The 14,429-nt window shown below is 40.0% G+C and overlaps 6 protein-coding genes and 1 non-coding gene across 8 annotated transcripts in view; 1 reads left to right on the forward strand and 6 right to left on the reverse strand.

The window, feature by feature from the left end:
• Positions 1 to 14,429, forward strand: part of LOC130695119 (probable glucosamine 6-phosphate N-acetyltransferase) — a 73,761-nt gene that overhangs the window by 18,218 nt on the left and 41,114 nt on the right. The window lies entirely within an intron of this gene.
• On the reverse strand, positions 853 to 3,684 carry LOC130695134 (MFS-type efflux pump MSMEG_3705-like). Of its 2 annotated transcripts, none has more exons than XM_057518270.2 (11): positions 3,500 to 3,684; positions 3,118 to 3,340; positions 2,951 to 3,045; positions 2,729 to 2,891; positions 2,483 to 2,607; positions 2,244 to 2,417; positions 1,959 to 2,182; positions 1,783 to 1,893; positions 1,543 to 1,713; positions 1,292 to 1,477; positions 853 to 1,214 (listed from the first exon to the last, which is right to left on the reverse strand). In XM_057518270.2, exons 1-11 carry the CDS (start codon positions 3,517 to 3,519, stop codon positions 1,018 to 1,020), a joined length of 1,689 nt encoding a protein of 562 aa, XP_057374253.1. In that variant the 5' UTR covers positions 3,520 to 3,684; the 3' UTR covers positions 853 to 1,017. The 2 variants fall into 2 exon arrangements, with proteins under 2 accessions (XP_057374253.1, XP_059350912.1); XM_059494929.1 differs by having other exon boundaries at positions 2,483 to 2,589; positions 3,500 to 3,683.
• Positions 5,830 to 6,821, reverse strand: LOC130695123 (uncharacterized). The gene is made up of 4 exons (XM_057518260.2): positions 6,522 to 6,821; positions 6,301 to 6,456; positions 6,090 to 6,233; positions 5,830 to 5,990 (listed from the first exon to the last, which is right to left on the reverse strand). Exons 1-4 carry the CDS (start codon positions 6,610 to 6,612, stop codon positions 5,929 to 5,931), a joined length of 453 nt encoding a protein of 150 aa, XP_057374243.1. The 5' UTR covers positions 6,613 to 6,821; the 3' UTR covers positions 5,830 to 5,928.
• On the reverse strand, positions 6,971 to 7,943 carry LOC130695124 (CD59 glycoprotein-like). Its single transcript, XM_057518261.2, has 4 exons — positions 7,656 to 7,943; positions 7,428 to 7,571; positions 7,189 to 7,356; positions 6,971 to 7,129 (listed from the first exon to the last, which is right to left on the reverse strand). Exons 1-4 carry the CDS (start codon positions 7,714 to 7,716, stop codon positions 7,056 to 7,058), a joined length of 447 nt encoding a protein of 148 aa, XP_057374244.1. The 5' UTR covers positions 7,717 to 7,943; the 3' UTR covers positions 6,971 to 7,055.
• LOC130695118 (keratin, type II cytoskeletal 2 epidermal-like) lies at positions 8,084 to 9,560 on the reverse strand. Its single transcript, XM_057518251.2, has 4 exons — positions 9,353 to 9,560; positions 8,990 to 9,121; positions 8,372 to 8,671; positions 8,084 to 8,309 (listed from the first exon to the last, which is right to left on the reverse strand). The coding sequence occupies exons 1-4, from the start codon at positions 9,420 to 9,422 to the stop codon at positions 8,248 to 8,250; spliced, it is 564 nt and encodes a 187-aa protein (XP_057374234.1). The 5' UTR covers positions 9,423 to 9,560; the 3' UTR covers positions 8,084 to 8,247.
• Trnah-gug (transfer RNA histidin (anticodon GUG)) lies at positions 10,771 to 10,858 on the reverse strand. The gene is given in 2 exon segments: positions 10,771 to 10,805; positions 10,822 to 10,858. It is a non-coding gene; the product is annotated as a tRNA-His (tRNA).
• Positions 11,683 to 13,432, reverse strand: LOC130695113 (uncharacterized). Its single transcript, XM_057518241.2, has 3 exons — positions 13,290 to 13,432; positions 12,956 to 13,211; positions 11,683 to 12,880 (listed from the first exon to the last, which is right to left on the reverse strand). The coding sequence occupies exons 1-3, from the start codon at positions 13,302 to 13,304 to the stop codon at positions 11,871 to 11,873; spliced, it is 1,281 nt and encodes a 426-aa protein (XP_057374224.1). The 5' UTR covers positions 13,305 to 13,432; the 3' UTR covers positions 11,683 to 11,870.

Here is a 14,429-nt window from a genome sequence, read left to right on the forward strand (position 1 = left end):
AAACAGAAGTCTTGTTTTATATCTCGAAAAAGGGTGATTTGACGAAAAAACGAATCAATATTTCCAAATTAGCATTTGATGTTTAGTATTACATAAAATTTTGATCGAATTCCAAGAGATGGAATGGAATGATGACTAAACCATTGTATTTTCCTTAAAATTGCTGAGTTGTAATAGTTATTTTGAAACTGGATTATGCATTAAATTATTTCACTCCTTGACGTAGTCCCGTGTGCTGAACGATGAGCTTTTGATTTGAATTGGAATCTACATATTTAAATTTGCTTTGCTGATAGCTCTGTCGGGAATTGAACCTTATATTTTCAATTCAACTGGCTAATGCTCAACCGTTGATCCATAAGTCTTATGTTATATACTACTGTTCCTCGTTGTTATTTAAGGCCGAACTATGTAGGTTTCAAACTTCAACAAGAAAACTTTTAAGAATCGGTGAGAAATCAATTATTACTAGAGTATTAAAGAATTTTCTTTATCCCTCTCCAAGGACTTTAACCCCAGAACTTTAATTACCTTTCCAGTGCTCTACTGCTATACCATGAATGATACGATACATTTTGCTGTGCCTTCATTTAACAAACCTAAACCTACGATGCGTGCAGGTTATCTATTTTATTGTTCCTATGAGCAATAGTTAATCAAGGAGCAACGTTAGTGATCTGGCCTTGTATCACGCAGGTCTGGGATTCGAATCCTTGCATTGTATCAATATTATAAGTTTACAAATTACAGGAGATTAAGTTCCGTGCAACAATATCAAAATAATTTCTTCAGGATATTGTTTCAAATGCTGAAATGTAAAGTGCCTTCTATTTAAATATCTAAGCCTGTGAGTTTGTGCTTTTCTTTGTATTCGGTAACAAAGTAAAGAATTTATTTCTATATTAGAATATTGAATTATTCGCGTTGTCACTATTCCGTGCAAATTATGATAGATATAAAACAGAAGTTAGATTAGATAATCATATCTTGAAATTACTTTGCTGCTCGCGAGCTTCGTTACTGATCAGCGGTTGCCAGAGTTGAAGCGCTTCCATAGTTAGAAGGCATTTGGGAATTCGTTTCTTCATTAGCCGGGACTTTCTGATCTTGCTGCTGCTTAATGTACTCAATATCCCGATGCAGGACTACCAGTGATACAAGAAATAGTACAGCAGCCAATATATACTCACCGGGGAAAAATAAGTAAAGTGTATCTGCGGATAATGGAGTTGGAGAACGAGAATCAACGTTAGGTAATTACTTTAAAAAAAAAGAGAATGTTAGGACTCACTTCGCAATGAATCAACCTCTCCGTAACCAGCATTGATGAAAGCTCTCTTCACTGGAGGCACCAACAGGGGCATATTTCCCCCAATATTCGAGATTATAAAGAAGTAAGCTGCTACGGCAGTTGTTCGAACATCAGCTGGTACTAGTTCCACAAGTACCGCAAGAGCTACGCCAACCCACATTTCACCTACGAAATTGTATAGTTAAGTAAGCTTCAAAAGAAAAATTAAACTTTTTTTTTGCTCTACGAACCTATGATGTAATTAGGTAATAAGCTAAAATAGCAATAGGGTGGATCAAGAAACAAGACTCCCGCAGCGAACGGAGATGACACAATTTGGCTAAGCGCCAGCACCCAAATTCTGCCATGCGGCCCCGTTCGTTTAACAACGCGATCAGAAATAAAACCGCCGAAAACAACACCTGGTTAACAGAAATAGTAAAAATCGTTTTGAGCCAATTCTGTATAATAGAAACAAGAATTTTCATTACCAATAGAACCGCCAACCACAGGGATCCAAGACATCCATGTGCCAATCTGCGTCGGAGTTTGTCCAAGTCCATCAAAATAAACTTGCGTATTATACGCCCAAACGTACCCAGCTATGGAAAGGTGACGATGAGTTTGATACAAGTTAAATAGAAATTTTAAAAAATATTCTGCATACCAGCATTACGGATGGAACTCGCAATGCACAATAGTAACAGCGATGGCCGCATCAGTTTGAACATTAGCTTGAATTTCTCTTTGGTAGAAGACGTTGCATTTCCAATGGAAGATTCTACTTTTGTTGTTGAAGGCTGGCTCTTTTGGCCACGTTTTGGCTCTTTGACCGTCAGTAAAATGATGAAACCAATTACAATTCCTGGAATTCCAGCAATGATGAAAGACCTTAAGATAAATCTCATGTGTTAAAATTCTAATGTGTAAAATGTATTCCTTTTGGCATTACCAACGCCATCCTTGGTTGTTTATATTGGCATCAGTGATGAAATTTCCAAGTGCATATGACAGCGAGTACCCTGTATAGATACCCCAGTTATAAACACCCATTGCTAAACCTCTCAGTTCTTCTCCGAAATAGTCGGCAATCAATGATGTGGCAAAAGGCGTACATCCGGCTTCTCTGCGACATTTAAGATGTTCAACAGTTATTTTTAGTTCGCCAACAGAAGACAATGGTAGGTTTACCCTAGTCCCAGACCAAATCTTAATAAAGCCAATTGCCAATAGCTAGTTACAAATCCAGACAAGAGGGTGCACACCGACCAGAAAATTAGGCTGATGCCAAGTAGGACCTGCATATAAGTAAAGATCTTGAACATAACATGTAATTAGCCAGAAAAAAAAAACACCTGTTACTGCAGTTAATTGTAAAGTTGCACAGCATGTTATGCTATGCAATAAGGGACTAAAATGTAATTGTCAGCGACTTACTTTTCTGTTATAGAGGTCAGCAGCAATACCGACTGGGATCGCAGCAAAAGTATAGATTAAGATAAATATTGGTCCAGCAAGAATCTGGTAATCATAGCCTTGACCAGTGTAGTCCCATTTACAGCCTCCTAAAATGGTTCCATTATATATAAATTGAGTACAGCTTTGATTTAAAAACCAGATTAGTGTTATGAGCTTCTATGTAAACTACTACACAAATACCTAGATTCATTGGTAAGCTTCTGGCAGACAATTTGGGGACTTGGAAAAGCAGCTGATGTATTGGTCATGCATCCTTGGTCCCCATAATGAATTTCCTAGGATGAAAACCGATAAGCAGTAAAAAATTATTTTTTTGTTCTTTCTCATCAATTAAAAAAAAAGTTTACCTGTGCTAAAGGTTTTGTTACTATTGCCAGCATGTAACGATCCAGTTGATTCAACAGATAGGTTATCAAAAACAGTAGCAAAACATAAATGCTGTAAATATTCTGCTTTGAGCTGAAAAATGAAAAAATTTTTGCTGATTTTCCAGCGGTATTCATGTCCAGACTGGGAGAGATCAAGGGTTCTGTGACACTTTCCTCAGACTCCTCGAACCGCGGAGTTCTTCTGTCATTCAAAAAATAATAATGGCGAGTTTAATTTACATATCTCACTTAGATCATGTTTTTAAAACAAGTCAATCAGGCAATGGAAGTAAAATATGTGCTCTTTTAGAATGTTAGATAATGTTCAAATAACCATTGAGCAATTATTTAAAGATCTCACCTATACGAACGGAGTGCCATTTTTCACAATGTGACTAGAAAAATGTGGCTCTTAGCAGAAGTGAGCTAGTGAGCTCAATACAAAAATGAACTACCAAAAAAAGTTGCAATCGTTCATAAGCGGAGGATATTTTTTCTGATTGTCATTTGTCAGTATTTCTGTTTCTAACTCTTTTTTACGTAATGGTAAATCGTCTGATTTTACCACTAGCGCCACTAGATACTATAGTTGCCACAAAACAATAACAAAAGTCCATCTAGCGCTGTACGATGAAAACTGATAAAGGAGGGAATTTAATAAGGAACCGTTACGTAATATAGCGTAATATATACCTCGGAAAACGTATGTATTACAGTATAATGCAGGTAAAAATGTTAAATTTTTTAATTACGAAAATGACAGCATGATAAAAAAATCGTAAACAAGATCCATTTCATCACGAGAATTTCCATTCATATACGCTGCACGCCAGCAAATATGAATGTTGTAACACGTACGATTTTGAACTCTTGGGTTTATTTAGGAAATTAAGACTTTCTAGGGGTCCTCCTTCTATTACCTCTCAAACAAGCTAGTAAGGCTTGCCGTCTGGCTGAAAAGAAGAGAAACTGGTTGGAAATGCCCTTGACAAGCGGGCCGAGTAGCTAAAAAAGTGACGCAAACCTACGTTCTCTACAAAGTTTTATTTTCGTTTTCTCTGCCAGTCTATGTGGAAAGGGAGTTGTAAAACTCTTTTCTTAATATGATGTAACTGGCTCTTTTTGCGATTTTTTTAATCGGGGCACTTTCTATTACTCAGTCAACGTCCCCGTCGGAGCTCGTTCGATTCGAATTGTTTTTGTGAATGGGTAGAAAACAGAGGCTTAATCGATTGGAGAACAACAAAAATGTAAAGCACCACTTGAATGAATTTGAAATGATCTGGAGTACCCGTATCTAGAAAACAAATTGGAGAAGCCGCCGCTAAGCGGTCGTGAACTGTACGGTGAAAGTTGCCTTAAAAGAACAATAGCCACGGATTGCACGAAAGTGAAAGGAATCACGCTACACGGCAAAAATATTAAGCAGCGCAAAGGAAACAAAAATAATAAATAAATAAAAGTCGGATCTCGTTGTGGACATCTACGTAGCCTTGAACGAGCTCCTATTCAAGAAAAACCCATAGTCATCCTCTGATGAGAAGACGCTCGTTTTCGGGAAATGACACGACCAACGCGCAACACAAAAGAAGATTTCTGAACGTTTGGTAAACAAAAATCTTTTCCATTCCTTTTACCTTAACTACAATACGATTTAGTATTTTAAAAAAATACTTTAAAAAGGCATAAAGTAATACTTACCCAATTAAAATTTTACTGTAACTTGCACTATTAGTGTTCAATTTATTTTAAGGCCACAATTACCAAGACTAATTAGTACACCTATAAATGTTAATGACTAATAGATGACTGACCTGTTAACCTGACAGTAAGAGACAAGAAACTCTGGGGCCAAACTTGAATGCAGGCGGGTAGTCCAGCACACGGGCGAATAGGAGTCCTCCAAGACCAAGAGCTTGAATCCAACTGAGAAGCGTCTCGCTTATAAAGTAAATACAAAAAACGGCTCTTTCTCAGTTTTGCGGCGCTGCTTTTTTGTTTTTTATCATCGTTTCTTTTTTTTTTTGCAAAAGTTGAGTGAAAACGACAACGTCGTCTTTGCTTTTTTTTTTTTTTTTCTTTTGTCTCTCCTATGCGACCGAAATTTCAAAAATTTCTTGACGCGCTACAATGTAAAGGTCATGTTGAAAACGAAGCCAACTTTAATCCGGCCGCAAAGAGACCCTTCCGGCGTACCCTGTAAATTATTTCTTCTTCTTTTTTTTTGCTTTTTTGAAGATGAGATGACCTCTGCTTGTTCGACCTTCCTAAAAATAAGATTAGACAACTCCAACAAGAAAGAACCTTAGGGTGAAGATTCGAACACCGTTTTTGCAACCTGCAATTGCTGTGGCGATGTAGTTGGTAGTTGCAACATAACGGTAAAATGATCCAAACGAGGATTTCAATTTTACGACCTTCTCTCGCGCGCATCTCGTTTTCCCTATTTTTCTTCTCTTCTCCGACTGGAAACCTCTTCTCAATGCTTAAGGCATTCGTTTGTTGGTGCCCCAGCAGGTGGTCAATTAAGCGTTGCAATACGTTACGACGCAGACAGCGCCTTAGAGGTGGCTTGGAACAAAGTAGTAAATCAAACGCGATACGAAAACACAGTCTCCCGAGCACAGTTTTTTTTTTGTCCTGAAAACAATCTAACGGCATCATGTCCACACCATCTAATATTGTATTACCTTGCATCAAGATACATTTGCACGTCCGAATCATGGAGCTAAAAAATAGGCTTTCAAAGCCTATCATCCCTCATTTTGCGGAAGGACAATGGACCACACCTTACTGCAATAACTTGGCCAAAACGAGCAGGAACATGCTGGTAAACACGGCCAACATTTGATCTTAATAAAAAAGAAAGAAAAAGGATTGAGAAGACGCTCTTTACCTGAGGCTTTGTATGAAAGAGAAGAACGGCAGCAATAAAATAACCGTTTTCCTACCATTCGAAAAGGAGTAAGCATTGTTACAGAGATCCATGGTGCACGACTGGTACCAAACTGTTAGATTTCCATCTTCTAGGTCCTGCTGACCGTTGCGGTACAGGGGCTCATCAGCGCAACTGCGGAGGACTGAATTAGCTCCGCCTGTAAGAAATATCAGCCATGAGTTTCGGACTCGATAAAATAAGATTTTGTGTTTCTAGTTTTTTACTGATTGTGTTCCATTGGGTTTTCTTATACGTGCAGTACGCTGTTTTCCCATCGTAAGCGTCTGGGCACGTAATCGATGGCAACAGTGTCCGGTTACCAGTTTCGCAGTCTTCGTTCCAGTCAACGTCGCTCGAACTGCAGATGTAACATTCCAGTCCTAACTGGCAAAATGTTTGTTTACTATTACCTCCGCCCTATTGAACAATAAATGATTCCACTTACCGTCGCTGAGCGTAATGAAACTAAGAGCAATTACCGTAACGGCTATAAGGATCTTCATGGAGATGTTGGAACGCATAGTCATTGTAGGCATCCTACACGGGACTCGATACAATTCAACGTGGGGTTGACAAGATCGTTGCAAACTCCATCTGTGAAGCTATGGGGATTTTTCTTATCGGTACAAGTGCGATTGTCTTATCGCGTTATGTATCATTTAAAAGACTCAAATGACGTTGATAGCCAGTGTTTTAGGGTCCGGCTTTAGCGATTGAACAGCGTTCATTATGCTCTGAATTCGGGTACCTCATCATAGGCGGAATATAAAAATTTGGAAACATAATCCAGCGAAATGAATTACTAATAACAAAACCGTACCCTTAATTATTACTCAATTTCCTTTCGTACATTTACGTATCCGCTCACGCACCCTGTCAGCGTTGGACATGACGTTTACGAAATTCTATAAGAGTGTAAATAGTTCATAGGAGACATTCAGGGATATACAATAAGGATTAATGGTTGCATCGAAGACGCCTAAAAACTAAGGATTAAACATAAGGAAGTCAAAATGGCCAGCAGGAGTAGACTTGCGTCGCAAGAATGAGAATCTGAAGAGCAGAATATGAAAATGAATTAAAGATCCTTACACCTTTTTCGATGGACTAACCTTTCGAGTTGTTGTAGAGCGATTTATCCCAAACGTCGCCATTGCAAAGATCTTTATTGCACGAACGATAGGAAACAGTTGCAATTCCTAATTTCTTGTCCTCAAAACCTACGTTGTTTGGGATCCAAGTCGAATCTTCACCGCAACCACGATAAATCATGTTGAAAGCTGAAAATTTTATTTTTATTTTTATTTAACATTATTTCGAAATTGGAACAAATTAACTTTGTGATATTTACCTATCCCAGCATCGATTTTGATTTTTACATAGTCGCAAAATTTGGTTGTGAGGGGACAAGTTTGTGGTTTGCTACGGTGCACGCCCGTTTCACAGTCTGAGTTCATCGCCATCGGGTTTGATGTGCATTCGTAGCATTTGATGCCTTTCGTTTAATCAATGGAAGAAAAAGCGCTTTTCATTAGTTTTCAAATGTTAAAATGTTTCTTATTGTTTGTGTTTGACTCACTCTGGCCACGCGACGCCAAACTTAGGAGAAGGAGACCGCCCAGAACGGAACGCACGTTCATTTTCTTGCACGCTCACTTGAATAACTGTATTCCGGATAAACTAAACTTCTCGCCAGCCAAAACCATAATGTCCGGATTGCGGTTGAGGGTTGATAAGAACTTCGCGATTGCTAGACTTTGTAAAGCTCGGGTAACTTTATATTTTCTCCCACCAAATGTAATTAAGTTCAACGAAAAGGGAAATGGTACGTTAGCACTTCCAGGCATCTAAATGTAACAAAAAAAAAAGGAAATAAATTATCTTCAAATCAACACAAACGCACGTTTCACGTTGAAAAATTTGCCTAAAATGGAAAACAAAAAAATAAGAGCGTTCCACAGAGGAATTCACGAAAAATCCACTACGCCCAATGTTCTATTAATGTTTAAAAATTAGGTTTATTAAATGATGATTGTCACGAAAATGTAGATTAGGAAAAAAAAACACCGGTATCTCGATTCGCTAGTATTGCTTTAGCTAATGCGTCTATCTATATGGTGAAATATGCTTCCGAAATACGCATGGACGAACGAGGAAGTTTCCGAATGAATTTAAACGTTGTTTCCCAGGAAGGATGAAAGGAGACCAAGGAACGGAAGCATCAACGGATTATCTGTAAAATAATAATATTACAAAATAAACAATCATTAGACAGGCGGCCACGATAGAACTTACAATTCATCTTCGTGCCTGCGGGTGCGCCGTTTCCCGGCTGCCGGTTGAAATCATTATGGAAACCGCCATTAAAACCGGCACCAGCAAATCCTCCAAAACCGTCATTGTTGTTGTTGTTTGTGTTAAATCCGAATCCGTTGTTGAATCCGGGGAAATTGATGCTCGGTCCAAGACCGTCTCCAGTATTGCACAGGTCGGTGGAACACGATTGGGACGAAGTGGACACGCCCACTCCGTTGCCGCCGACCGCCCCGGCAAAAGCAGATTGGCGACAACCTCTCGAATACGTTACTGTCCTACCTTTGAAGGGCAATTTTAAGATAGATTCGTTAGTTCACGGTTGTTCTTAAAATGTTTAAGACGAAAGTTAGGATAAGCTGCGAGTGCTCGTGACTCACGCTGAAACCAACTGTCAATACTTAAGGGCATTCTTCAATTAATGGACTCTGCAACGTCATTTGCCTTTCTGAAGGCTAAACATGTGCGCCATCGTCAGCACAATGCTGGCATGTTCACTACGTTGTCATGGCAACTGTACGAAAATGCGTCGTGCAGCGGCGAAGCAAGCGAACCGAGGCATGGAAAAATAAAGGAAATGACTGTTATTGTCGTACTCACCGGAAAAATCGGAACGTTCGGTGCGTAGAACGTTGCACATTTCGTTGGTGGCACACGTGATACGATTGGCTCGCGTCGGCTCTCTGCCACACATTTCATTTTCCCGGCCTTCGCACGAATAGCATTGTAGACCTGTGCGTAACAAAAGACGAAAGGAAAAACATCAGATTACAATCGTTTGTTTCACATTACTAAACTTTGAGCACCTCCATCTACACTTGAAGAAAAAAAAAATACCCAACAGGAAACCTTTGCGTCATTGTTGACCTTGGATAGATTGTGCAACGTCCACTAGGAAGTCAAACCACTTGGTTGCACCATAAACTATTAAAACAACGCAAATGTGGGATTGCAAGCTCTTACCTGAAACAATGCTGATCGTCATCATTAAAACTGCTACGATGATTGGCACGGTTGAATGCATTCCTGTCATTTGGCGAACTTCGTTTTACTGCGTGAATGCTCGCGTTACAACCTGCTGAAACCTCGAACACTAAATGACGTCTGCTGTTTGTTGTCTGCTACGGTTGTTGGAAAGCTGGTTCGAACGCTGCTTGCAGTGAACTGATGGCCTTAGGGCTTTTACCTGAATGTTTTGAAGTATTCCTAAAATGGGCGGAAGGAGGAGCTACAAGCAACTCAAACTGTTTTTCGTTTTTTTTTCACCGTCACGTTCTTATGTAGCATATCCGCTAGTGACGTGTTTGCAGAGAGCATGCACTGTTGCCTGCGACGTGTAATGTACTGGACGGAAGAGAATGAGTCACTAAACAGGAAGTTCCAAAGGTTGTAACCATAAGTCAATTCATCGCCTTCTTAGTTCCCTTTGGTCCAAATTTCCCTCTTTTTTTTTAAGGATCGTAAAAATAAATACACAAACTTTAATCTTGGCAGTGCCCCCGTTGACAAGTCGATTTTCAATTGGTATGCAAGTTTTGATTTTCAACCGGAATTATGCATTTTCTTATTTACAACTTAAACGAAGCCAAAACTGGCTGTAATAAAATCGTCGATAGTTCTCGCTAAGGAGTCTACATTAAGGAATATCGTATTCAGTGGCATGGGGCTCTTATCAGCCCACCTGAATCATTAACTGTGGTCACTTCCGTTCATCGGATACCCTTGGACGTCTGAGCTCAGAATATTTGAAACTGTTCCGATGTATTCGTATTATGGCACTCTACCCAACTACCAAAATAAACATGTTTGGTTAATAATGTTCTCCTTATAAGTTTTCTGATAACGGATTACCGGTAACCACTAAAATAACGCCCACAAGAAACACGGAACGAAGTAGAATGACAACGACGATATTGTGCAATGACTTCTTTTGGAAAAAAAAACTAACAAAATATAATTTAAAAAAAAAACAAAAGAGTAATTGAAGCCCCCTGATGTGTACAAAGCGTACCTACTTTTTGAGCAGGATACATAAACGAAAAGGAAGACTGCGCAAGTTGTTAAGGAAGTACGCCGAATTTGCTATTGACAACCTTCGTTTTGCCTTTTCTTTTCGACCTCTCATTACGTCTTTTCACTTCTAGACAACGCTTAAGTTACACCCTTCTCTTTATTGATCTGCGAAGAACGATTGTAGAGAAAGAATGGGCCGTAACACAACAACGCTGTTCTGCTAAAGATCTCGACAGTCTTAAGCGGATTGCTCGCAAGATGTTAAACAAGGAGCTATTAGTTTTTTAGACGAATGGTTATTTAGCTTTTCTCGTTCATTCGATAGAACACAAAATTTGATTGAGCAAAAGAATTCCAATATTTGAATCTGCCGTGACCAGGATTCGAACCTGGGTTACTACGGAATTGCTTCCTTGCCCCCACAACGTAGGGTCCTAACCACTAGACGATCACGGCTTACAATATCATATTGGTTTTCAGAACTGATCCTTGTAAGGATGATTCTCCATTTTTGGGTTTCTAGTATTCGATTTACCGATGGACGGACAACTTGTTAATGTACTATGGATGTACCAAGGACCACATCGTAAATTTGTGCGAGTGCTATGTTGCGAGTCTTAAATCAAAGGGAGAATGCTACAGAGCAAAGCAAAACTATAACGGTAAAGGCAAGATAAAAATTGGAATGGATCATTTATGATTAGCAAATGAAAATATTTTATCTATTGCCTGACAGTGCGTGTGTAACATTAAGACGACGGCAAAGTACGCGCTGCCATAAGGTTATGTACCGTGCGTTAGGGAATACAAAGATGAAAGCAATACGTAGTTTGAAAAAAAAAGAGAGAAAAGTCTACCAATTAAAATCGAATGAAATGCCCTCTTATGCGATTTATCATTATTAGTAAAAAGGCCATACTTGAAAATTCAAGGGAGAAAATGCATCGCTCTAAATAAACTTGGAAAACTTCCCGTGACTCGACGCCACTTGGATTGGTGGAAATCGTCCTACACTAATTGACATTTTTTGGAGAAACTTTGATGTTTTTTTTTTAGCTAAAACTTCTTCCCTCTCCATGTCCCGGAGGACCGTGGTTCCGTCTGTCGTATTACAAGTGAACAGGTATAGTACGTCACTGTTTTTCAGTCTAGCCTTAGTAAAGTTTTCAAGCTGCCTCACTTTTGTACCACATGAAGATGAATACAACTAACGTTAAACAACGTGATCAAACACGAAGAAGGCTATGTTTTAACCTACAAGAAGCTGAGACGAAACAGGCTGAAAATACTAGAAAATCTATTTGAAGAAATAAGGATTCGAGCAGTTTCACACACATTATCAAACATAATGTAGAAGCGATAAGTTATTACAGAAGCAAACCACCGGGAAATTACATTGCAATCGACTAAGAAGAAAAAATTATGAAATTTACTAATGTTCAACAGAATTTTTGTGATGAAGCAGCTTTTAGATGATGCGTGTAAAACCAAAGGAATCGATAGAAATTGCGTCGTCCTGAATCGGCTGGAAATCTTGGGCAGGCTGGAACACTTCTTGCGAATCGAAATCAGTTTGAATGATCACATCACTGCTACCTGATTGGTGAGTATTGTAACTATGGCCACTATTCCTGTTGTTCGTCTTCAGATTCATCAGGAAGTCGTCCAATCGGCCAGTCAAACGGCCACTAGACTTCCCGTAATCGGAAGAGGCCAATCGGACGACAGGTGCCGCCACTTGAGCAACCTCCTTGATGGTCTGGCTGGGTACCACGGTTTGCTTGACAATCGGAAAGCTCTCGTACGTGGCCGTTTCTCGGTTTACGGCACGGATGGCCGAAGGAGCTTGATCGTAAGAGATCCGGGTTGGAGCCACAACGCGAACGTTGGTGTTCTTAACGTACGCGTCGTCATTCTGATCGACAAAGCGAACTACATTGTTGGTACGACGGGATGAGCTTCTCACAGGGACGCGGACATTAGAGATATCAAGTTGAGAAACCGTTTTGGTGGGGGTTGACACGCGGATGTCGGAAACAGTGGCATCGTACGGATCGGGAACGCGGATGGATGTCGGTTGGCTGTCGTAAGAATTTTTGGACGGCGAAACGAAACGAACGTTTGCGGCCTGGTTGTTCTTGCGGGCCTTAGTCGGTACGCTGACGTCCAAAAATGGAGAAACGTGCGGATTGACTACCCGAACTACGGTTGGCTGGATGTTGTCTGAAGCTTTGACTGCAGATGAAACGCGGACAGCTCCAGCGTTGTAGTTAATGTCGCGGGTTGGTGAAGAATCAGGAAAACCATCTTCATCGTCATCAACGCTCGTGTACTCGTAATCTATAGCTTTCTGCTCCACCGATTTGGCGGATGTGCGGATGATCGGAAGCGCTTGGGAATTGCGCCCAGCTTCGGGGAGTAGAGTTCCCCGTGCTTGAAATCCGACAGCGTGGCCGGACATCTTTCCAGCCGTATATTCTATTGCATTACGTATTCGCATGAGCCATATGTCGAGTTTGCTTTATAGCTTCTGCTAAGAGAATATAAGATTACCTGTTTCTTGTAGTTTGCCGTTGGCATCAATGTATCCGTATTTGCCAGTCATGTAACCGTTCGCATCCATGTTTTCGATCCGGAACGATCCGTCTGAGGCTTCGAATCCGAACGTGTAAGAGCCGTCATCATTCCTTTGATTGATCTGCTTCAAGATTGAAACAGCCGGTTCAGTGTCCGAAGACGTTGTGGACTTGCTGCTCGCATAGTTAGTTGGAGAAGCCAAAGAGAAGGCCACGGTGCAGGCCAAAAATAGCTAATTTAACATATTAGATAACAGAGCAAATTTTTAGTAAACTCGTATAAGTTAAAGGCAAACACTTAAATCATTTACCACAATCGGATTCATTTTTTGGTTGGCCAGTGGACGGATAGTGCAAAGCGGGTAGGATTATTTTGAGGCTGCAGAGCTGTTGGATGACTGACGAATAAACCCAAGTGTCACCCGTTTTTATACAGACGGGCGAAAAAGAGAAGGTTGAACCGATGCTGACAAAGGATTTCCATCCATCTCTATATCTCTCATTCATCTCGAGTGGCCCTCATGTTGTAGTCGAATGAAACTATCAATGCAACAGACGTACATTCGATATTTCGATTGCATGCTAAATATAAGAACTTCCACTGACAAACAAGCGATTGGAAGTATTACATTAGAAATTCTTAATAGTTATTTCAAAGAGCTATGAATAACATCACCAATTAATGTAATCAACAAGGTCCATTCGCCTTGAGCCTTATAGATAAAACCAATAGAATTTCTTGGTGGCAAGATGTCATACTTTTTACATGCGGGCCGTGCATTTCTTCTTTTCCTCCCCTGCCCTCCTAAAAAAAAAAAAGGTCGACATAACTACTGGCTTAACTGACCAAACCCCGATGAGATGACTTAGATTGCTGTATAAGGGCCACGATTGACAAAAGGTGAAAGTTAAACATCGCCAATGATGGCGCAACGTTCGCTATCACCAACAACCGGAACATAATCATAATCGCCAGAATTCTTTAACTGTTTACGCAACAAGAGTCGTTATTAACAATTTAATCGGCTGTACATTTTAAGTCGGGTTAGCCTCTTAAATTATTCTACCACCATTTTCTTCTAAACCAAATATTTTTTAGTTAAATAGCCTTACACGGGGATGGTCTTAAAGGATAGATTACAAAAAAATACAGAGCACGATCTGTCTCTTTGTGCAATGATGTGCAAACAATAGGCGTTGGGATCAGTGCATCGTCGATAATGCATCTCCGATACCGACATGCCTTTCACTTTGTCCAATGACGAAAACATCGTGAAGAATGACGGCTGTTCAAAAAAAAAAAAAAAACGAAGATGATAAAAACAAAATGGGTCATTTTCAACTGGGCAAAGCGTTTACCTCTTCAAGGATTTGCCGATGGAGACATACAAAGTACCGGTTTGGGTGTAGCTCACACCCGTATGTCCTGTCACGAGCTTCGAAAATTCGTA

This window comes from Daphnia carinata, chromosome 4 (genome assembly GCF_022539665.2).
Source record: "Daphnia carinata strain CSIRO-1 chromosome 4, CSIRO_AGI_Dcar_HiC_V3, whole genome shotgun sequence".
Taxonomy (NCBI): domain Eukaryota; kingdom Metazoa; phylum Arthropoda; class Branchiopoda; order Diplostraca; family Daphniidae; genus Daphnia; species Daphnia carinata.